Genomic DNA, 9301 nt, shown 5'->3' on the forward strand with positions numbered 1-9301 from the left:
TAACATTTTTCTCCTAGAAAAGGATTCTTCATTTACAAACATTAGAAATCATTTGCATTGTACTTTGTACTGTTTAATACATCTCTCTGGATGTTAATTATAGCACAATCTTTAGGTTTTGAGAGAATATTAGTTTAGTATAGTGTTGAACTTCTAAAAATGATTGTTATCTTGCCATTAACTATATACCCAAAGAAAGTTGACAAATAGCCTTGCAATTAAAACAGCACTATGGGAGACAGGATAGGGTAATCATAAAGAATTTGGGCAATAGAGTCAGTTGCTTGTATCTATATCCCAGATCTATGAGCTTTGTGGCTTTGGGCAGGTTTAACTAGCTTCTCTTAGTTTCCTCAGTTGTGAAGTAGAGATAATAATAGACCTATTTATAAGAGTTAAATTAAATGACATATCCACTTAAAGCGTTTAACCAGTGCCTAGCACTTAATAAATACTTAAGTACTTAAAAAAAAAAGAAAAAGAAAGAAAAGATGATGTATTGGGGAAATTTCATCTGACTGCCCAAAATTTTTTTAGGTGGCTTAAAATTTTTAAAAAGTCAGAGAAACTATTACTTGCTTTCTATTTACAGAGAATAGTTTGAGGAATGTAGATCTTGAAAGACGATAACTTTAAGAGATTCTACTGAGAAAGGAGATCTAGTTCATCTTCTTTTTCTCTCATTTAAAGTGTTCAGAAGGTATTTGATAGAATAGTTGAGCATTTAGATTGGCTCTTAGATATGACAAGTTTGCCTTGGGGATCCTAGATCAAACAAGCTGATTGGAGATGAAGATGGAAGGAGTTAAAAGATATTATGTTATTGCTTACTTTCTCATATTATCCCACAGTCTGATTATTTTTATGCAAAACAGTATGCTATTCTGTTACCACAGTTATTTCGTCATGTTTTTTTTCACAAGTCACAAAATTGATTGCAAAAATAATACTTATTTATAAAATATTGGACTAAATGAAGAGACAAGTAATTTATGGTCTCATCACTGATTTATTCTATTGACTTCCTGGCATATTTTATTTCAAGCTGCTACCCATTTAGAATTATACATATAATTCGTATCTTGACTGCTTTATTTGTCATAAACATTTTCCCATGTTGTAAACAATACTTTAAACATGTAATTTATCTATATACCATAAGCTTGATTGTAAATAAAACAAAACATTGTATCTCTAAACCAAATTTTCAGAAGAATTACTAAATCAGAGTATGGCTCTTGATACATAAGTCCAAAAGCTTTCCAAAAAAGTTTTATCAGTTACATATCCAGACTCATGGTATCTTTCATGATGGTATCTTTCACTTTTAATCTTCTTTAGCACAGCATTTGATATTCTTTCTTTCTTTTTTTTTTCTTTGCTAATATGATAGACAAAAATGATTTACAGTTTAACTTTTGTTTTTTGGCAAATCATATGTAACATCTCTTGTTCTTAAATTAATATCATACTTTCAAACTACTAAGTTTGATCAGGTTTACTTAGAAGTATTTAATTCTTCCTCTTTAAGTATTTGGCTTAAGTTGCTTAGTAGTAACACTTAGCAAACCTAGGAATTAACTTACTGTTTTCTTGCAATCATGATTAAATGATAATTTGGATAAGAGATACTATACTTTTAAAATGTTGCCATATCTAAAAAGCATTTTGATGTATCAGATACTTCTGGTACTTAGATGATTTTATATTATGGAGTCTAAAACAATAACTACGATGTTACAGAATATATGTCTGACAGTTTATTTTATGGATTCAAGTCACAGCTATAGTATAAACATTGCCTAGATTGAATTTTTTTTGTCCATAATTGGTTTAGATATAAACTGAATGGTTTCTTAAACTTCAATCTACATTTAAGGTCAAATAGAAATTCTTGGACAGATAATATTATGGCTATTTTTAAAAACCTATTTTTATCAGTTACACATCCAAACTGATTGCAATTTTTATGAGAAAAGTAACAGTTACAGAAAATCTTAATTAGCAAAAATAATGTAAGATTTTTTCCTCTATAGTCTGCTTGTAGTTTTGAAGTTCTGACAGTGAATTCAAATAGTATTAACATTTAAAAATTATTTTTGTTTCAGGATTGTGGAACTGAAGGAAATGGTTTCTGATGTCAATCTCAGTTTTAATAAGCTTTCCTTTATATCCTTGGAATTATGTATGCTTCAAAAATTAACCTTTATAGATCTCAGGTATTTATTGATACTGTTGCTTCCCTTTTTAAAAAAATATTTATTTATTATTTATTTATTTTATTTATTTATTTTTGGCTGCATTGGGTCTTCGTTGCTGTGTGTGGGCTTTCTCTAGTTGTGGCGAGTGGGGGCTACTCTTTGTTACGGTGCGTGGGCTTCTCATTGCGGTGGCTTCTCGTTGTGGAGACAGGCACGTGGGCTTCAATAGTTGTGACTCGTGAGCTCTAGAGTGCAGGCTCAGTAGTGTGACCCACGGGCTTAGTTGCTCTGCGGCATGTGGGATCTTCCCGAACCTGGACTTTACCTGGTTTACCCTGTTAAATCTATTATTAAAGAGTTAACTGCAGTATCAGTTGGTTGCACATTGCCATTAGGATTTGGCACATTAATCAAATACTTGAAGAAGCTGACCGATTCAGAATTCTCAGGACACAGCCTTAATGAAATCAAGAATTGACAAACTGAGCTGCATAAATTTTTGTCTGGTCAACATTTTAATTATAAACTAAAGTTGTACAGATTTTCAAACTTTGTAAATCATCTTTTTTCTCTCTAATTTAGGAATAATTTTTTAAATTCTTTGCCTGAAGAAATGGAATCATTGATAAGACTACAAACAATCAACCTTTCCTTTAATAGGTAAGAAACAGAACAGACAAATCTGAAAAACAATTTTCTGTGGAAAATTTGTAGGTCTTACTAGAGAATACAACTAAAAGAACCAAATAAACAAAAAGGCCCTATATGTTTTCTTTATTTAAATATCCAGGTTTATTTTCACTTAGTTCTACTTAGAATTAAAAGTGATGTTGCTTTTTTAGAATTTTCACAACTGATGTCTAGTAGATTTTTTGTTTCTTTTAGCCATTTTAAGAAACCTGTAAGCTAGTAGGAAGACAAATATGCAAATAAATAATTCTAATCACTGTAGTGGAAGCACAGTGCATAGGCATAAGTGTTTCCAGAGATTACTTGAAGGTAGAGGAGGTAGCTCTGAAACTGAGGCTTAGAAAATAGACATTTGCCAGACACACAGGGATATGGCATCCCATGTAGAGCAAATAGCATATACTAAGGCACAAGGATGTGAGAAAATGATGGGACACGTCAAGAAGTTCAATATGGCTCGGACCATAAAGTGGGAAAGTAGAAGAGTGGAAGTCACAAATGAAGTTGGGTGTGTAAGCAGTAGCCAGCCCTTAAGAGCTTTTTATGCCCAGTGAAATTTAGATTTTATTCTGTAAACGCTATGAAGATACTACTAATAATTAAGAATAGCTAGTATTTATTGGGAGCTTATTTATTAATATTTATTATCTGCTGACTCCAGACCAAGTACTTTACATGTATTACGTCATTTAATCCTCACAAAAGCCCTACATGGTAGGTTCTGTTATTATGTCCATTTAGAAATCGAGGATTAGGAATTAAGTAACTCACCTAAGGTTCACATAGATTATAGAGCTGGGGTTTGAGCCCAGGTGTTTTGACTCTAGAAGTTGGGCTCTTAACAACTATGTCATATTGTTTCCTATGGTGAAAGTTAATTCTGGTAAAAGTTATATAAATATTAGTAGCTATCATTTAATATATTACAGATACTATACCAAGGTCTTCAAGTATATAAGTTTAGTACTATTATTATTCCTCATTTACAGATGAGGAATCTAAGGCACAGTGACGTTAAAATATTGCCTATTTAAGTTTTTGTTCCGTCTACTCTATTGTGTTTTCTCATGTGTAGGTTATACCACTGTTGTCATTATTTAAAAATATATGCACTTCTCAGATTTCTTCTAATTTTTATTTTTGAATTGAACTATCGATTCTCTATTGAGCTATCAATTGCATTGTTAATTAATGTCTTTTGGGGAGCTGGCAAAACCTAACCCTAACTTCTGTGTTAACTGGTGAGCTACATCTTTTTTAATTACCTTATTTATGGGTTGTGCGGGGGAAAAAGAGGAGATACTATTTAGGGTGGTTTGGTCCATCTGTACTCCTTGTTATTGATTCTCCAGTCCCTCTAATTTCAAAGGTGCCTTGAGTTTACTGTTCATTATTGCTTTTTTTTTTTTTTTTAAAACATCAAGGCAGCAAAGGAAGGGCAGTATGGGGAAGTGAAAAGGCCAACTATAAAGCTTTCTTTCAGCTCATCCTTGTCTTTTCTAGTTGAGGCAGCAGTTTGCCTCACACTAAAACCAAACTAGCTTCTGTCCCCCAAAAGATCCTCAGGGATTTTGTGTTAATTACTGAGAATTGCTCTGAGAGCCATAAGCTTTCCCATCTCTCTTGTGGCATCTTCAGGGCTGCTTTGGGTGAGAAAGCCAGCAGCCTATAGTAGTTTTGTCATTTTTTCAAAAACCAAAATGAGTGTATTTTTGGTTGTTGAAAAATGACAAAACTAGTCAGTTTCGAAGCTTAAGTCAAAGCAAAGTATAAATCTCTAACTTTTACTTAAGATATTGGCAGTGATTCTCTTTCATAAGAAGTAAAAGTGAACTAAGGAAGAATACCTACATGGAGACATTATACTGAGAGCATTTCAGGAAGATTTCCTTGTCTCCTGAATGAGAAAAGAAAAACATAGGAGAATTTACTCCAAACTTTTGTTTGATTTTATACATTAAATAGAAACTGTTACAAGTGTGTCCACTTAACATATATTTCAAGGTTTCCAGAATTAATCCAGTTTTAAAAATTTTTCTGAAAAATTTAAATGCAGAACTTATACCAAATATTAAAAACTTACATTAAGAAAACTTTATCTCATGGTATCAAACTTAGGACCATCTATTTGAAGGAATGATTTTGCTTCTGATTCTAATATATTTAGGTGTTCTCTTCATATTCTTATAGGTTCAAAATACTACCTGAAGTTCTGTATCGAATTCCCACACTTGAAACAATTTTGATTAGTAATAATCAGGTTGGATCTGTGGACCCTCAGAAAATGAAGACAATGGAAAATCTGATTACATTGGACCTTCAAAATAATGACCTCCTACAAATTCCACCAGAGCTTGGTAATTGTGTGAACTTAAGGTAAATGCACCATTCTACTAAGTTTTTCCATTCGATTTGTTGAAGTGTTATTTTTTTGTTTCGTTTTGTTTTTGTTTTTTGAGGTACTCTTGCAGGCAAATTAAAATAAAAAATTTAATGTCCCATTAAAAATAACAGGTAACAAAACTCCGAATCCCAATTCTGTTTTTCAAATGTTACCAAATATATTTTTTAGTTTTTTTTATACAGTATGTATATGTGTAAATACAGCAATTGATTGTTTCTAGTGATACTTTTCTCATCACTATGTATGTATATAATCTGAAACTCTACTGCATAAAAATGTCAAGGAAATATAAATTCCTTAGCTGTGCATATAAGTTTTTTCAATATCTGATTACAGACTTCTACCATTTTTTCAAGGCCAGCATGGTCTTTCTTACTCTGTGTTTGCTGTTACCTCAGCCTCAAGTGCCTTTACCCTGCTTTTATCAGTAATCAACCTAATTATCACCTTTGAAAACCTTTCCGATATTCCAGGCAGAGTTAGTCCCTTCTCTGATTTCCCATCCTGCTTTATTTGGACTCATTTATACCATTTCTTTGTCCTCCTTTGGAAGAGTTACCCCAGTGCCTAGACCATAGTAAGCACCTAATAAGTGCTTGTTAAGTGAATATAAAGGGAATTTGAGACATGAACAGAAAGCCCAGTAGTTATCAGAATGTGTCAGAAAAATTTAATTATTGAAAACTGCATATGATGGTTTAGCATATTTTACTTTACTAGAGTGGCACTAGTATCTTTCTCTGGTACCTCACAATACTGAATTATAGAAGACAAGTAAGTTGATTATTGTTATGTGCAATAGTTGTATTCCATAAAGTCTCCATGAACACCAAATTAGTAAATACTTAAACCATTGCTCCCTAGGGGAAATAACAGAGTTAGGCTCTTTCAAGCCTCTGGTCATGTTTTCATCAGCCAGTCAACATATAACCTTGTGTTATGTGTGTTTCTGTATTAAGATGCCTTATTTAATATTGTTAATTCATTAATATTGAGCTATGGCCAAACAGCACTGTGATTTATGCCTGAATGAAGCTTATCTAACATACGTATCTTCTGTGTAAGATACATGACATCCTTCTTGTGCTTAGAAAAACTAGACATCACTTCAGCATTACGCTTGCAGGCCATATTAAACAGTGAAATCACCAAGAAAAGGTACAATAATACAAAAAATGTTGCACTAAATAGACCATGGAAGGAACATTTGTTTACAGTATGGGAGCTGAAACAAAAAAGACAGAGTGTCACCTTGTTTGAGCTCAGTTGGGAATGTGCCTGTCAAGTGACTCAAATTTTTTGCTTCTCGTCCAAAATGACCTTCAAAATGCCACATGTATTGATTTGGGGGTTACGGGTAAATTTTAGTGAATAAGCAAATTTGGAGTCTGAGTAATGAAGATTGACTGTAATTAACTTTTTTTCTATAAATTAAGAAAATCATTCTTTAAAATAATTCCCAAGGTACAGGAATATTTGAAGATATAATTTAGATCTATGGTATAATATGTTGTGAATCCTTTGACTTTTATTTACATAAACACTTAAAGTTATTGAAAATTAATATAAAAGTCTCTATCTTATAATTTAAGATATTTCATTAATTAAATAAAGAAACAAATCAACCAGCACTTAGATCTTAAACTGAACCTCATTTCAGAATATTTAAAATAGATTTTATATATTGTGTCTGGTCAAGGGAAGGAGTATTAAGGCAGACATGTTAATGTTCCCAGTGTGGAAAAGGATATATCGACTATGTTATAGTCTTTGGTATGAGTATTTGTCAGTTTGCTCATTCTAACACTTGTATAAATATAATTCACCCATTTAGTATATGGTCATTATAGGATTGAGAAGGTGATGGGTAAAATGATGGTTCATATCGCAGCTCTTCTGTTTAATAGCTGTGTGATCTTGGACAAGCCTTTCTTACCTTCCTGAACTTGTGTTTCATTATCTATAAAATAGAAATATTAATGGTGCCTACATCACAGGGTTGTTAAGATAATTAATAGAGTCAGTGAATGTAAGTTACTTAGAACAATACCTTTCACATAATAAGTATTCATTTAATGTTGTTTCAGTCATTATTGTAGTTACAATTCCAATTGTTTTAATGCTTAGATTTGAAAAGGGACAAATTCTTAAAAACACACAAATTTTACTTATAGAATAGCAAATGAAATTAGAAGAAAAGGCTCCCTAATGGAAAATGTTTTAAATTCTTAATTTCTCTCCTTTGTTTAGGACATTGCTACTAGATGGAAATCCGTTCCGCGTTCCTCGAGCAGCCATATTAATGAAAGGAACAGCTGCTATTCTGGAATATTTGAGAGACCGAATTCCTACTTAAGTTGAAGTTGTTACATAATCTTGGTCATGTTAATTCTTAGAGTTCTTAGATTGATAACTAACATTTCTAAGGTATCATGTACATTTATAATGGTGTAACTACATATAGTGTTCATACATTTGCTCTGAATGTTTTGCATAAGATTTATCCTCACTTTCATTCCCTTATAACACAGCAGACAGTTTCTTCAGAAGTGAATTTTTATTTATCACAGTTTAATATTTTTATAATGACAAAGCATTGTTGTAGAGGTGGGGTTTTTTTTTCCCATTTCTGTTTGTGTTACGTATGTTATGACCAATTGACTTGAATATGACCATCCAATTTCTACCTTTTTATTGGATATAGAATTGAATTGAATTTTGTTTAATACTGTTCTTTGGCATTTAAAAAAATAAGACTTTTCATTATCCATAATAGGACTTTTATGATGTGGTTGGTGTCAGTATAAGTTTCAAATTAATATTTACTGGCTTGTTTTTGTTTATATAGTTGAAATGTTTTTTCCTAGCCTTTTTTACATGTTTCATGAAATCATTTTGTCGGGGTTTCTAATGTCACAGAAATGCTACATAAGATATGGTTATTGGTGGAGAAAATAGTAAAAGTGTTGTTATAATTGCTCTCACAATTCTGAATTTAAAACTTGACTGGGTTTTGTTTTTTTTTTAAGATGTCTTAGTGTTAAGTTTCGATACAGTAATCTAGTACTTCTAGATTCAACAAATTTAAAGAAACTGGATCTGCATATTTTTCCCTCAGAGTGTGAGCATTTAAAAAATACCTTTTGTTCTTTTAAAAAAAAGTACTGAAATTTTATTAATTTTTATGGATAACAGCAACAGAAAATAATAGCATATACTACATAGAAATCTTGAAATGTATTTTGTTTAAATACTTACTAAGCAGGTATTTGTATATATAATTACTCTGTTGATGTGTTCTAATCCATCCTTGTGCCTTTTTTTTATTTCCAGGGTCTTAATTTTTAAATTTGCTTGTAGTCATGTGGTAATTTTCTAAAAGGGAATTTGTTATATTTGATAAAAATCAAATATAAACATTTATACCAAAAATATCAGAAGTAAGTAGGCTAGTCAGTCATTATAAAACATACTATGTGATTCTATTAAGTAACTAATCAATAGAATGTATATTAGTTTATATAAATAGATGGATGGATAGGTACATAGGTAGGTAGATAGATAGACAGGTGGATGGATGGATAGATAGCTTTTGGATGATTGAGACATGCTCATATTATGAAAAAAAATCATTGCTAATAAAGATAAATACTACGTGTTCATTAAAAAGTTACATTTTTCAAATATTGATTACAATGTTTATGTTTTTGGTTTAAAAGAAACATGCCCTTTTCATACAACAACTCTGTGGCTGCCTAAGAAATCTGCTTCGGTATTAAACAAAAGACATTTTACAATAAGGTGACATTTTATTATTTATACAATAAAGAGACTTTTATGTTATTCAAAACACTTTTTTAAATACTGAAAAAGTTGAGTACACCAAAGCCGAAAAATGGCTCTGCTATACACTGCACAGCATTATTTTAGTCCCTGTATTTTGTATCTGTACAGAAAGCATCTTCAAAATGCATTCTAATCACATTGTACACCTTTACTGATTAGT

At 31.4% G+C, this 9301-nt stretch overlaps 1 protein-coding gene across 2 annotated transcripts in view; it reads left to right on the forward strand.

Moving 5' to 3' along the window:
- LRRC40 (leucine rich repeat containing 40) overlaps positions 1-8979 on the forward strand; it is a 56010-nt gene extending 47031 nt beyond the window's left edge. For both annotated transcript variants that reach the window (XM_060139756.1, XM_060139757.1), the window contains exons 12-15: positions 2109-2219; positions 2784-2861; positions 5082-5267; positions 7546-8979. In XM_060139756.1, coding sequence (XP_059995739.1) covers positions 2109-2219; positions 2784-2861; positions 5082-5267; positions 7546-7651 — 481 coding nt within the window. In that variant the 3' untranslated portion in view covers positions 7652-8979. The remainder of the gene's footprint in view (positions 1-2108; positions 2220-2783; positions 2862-5081; positions 5268-7545) is intronic.
- The last annotated feature ends 322 nt before the right edge of the window (positions 8980-9301 follow it).

The sequence above is a fragment of the Lagenorhynchus albirostris genome, chromosome 2 (assembly GCF_949774975.1).
Source record: "Lagenorhynchus albirostris chromosome 2, mLagAlb1.1, whole genome shotgun sequence".
In the NCBI taxonomy this organism is placed as follows: Eukaryota; Metazoa; Chordata; class Mammalia; order Artiodactyla; family Delphinidae; genus Lagenorhynchus; species Lagenorhynchus albirostris.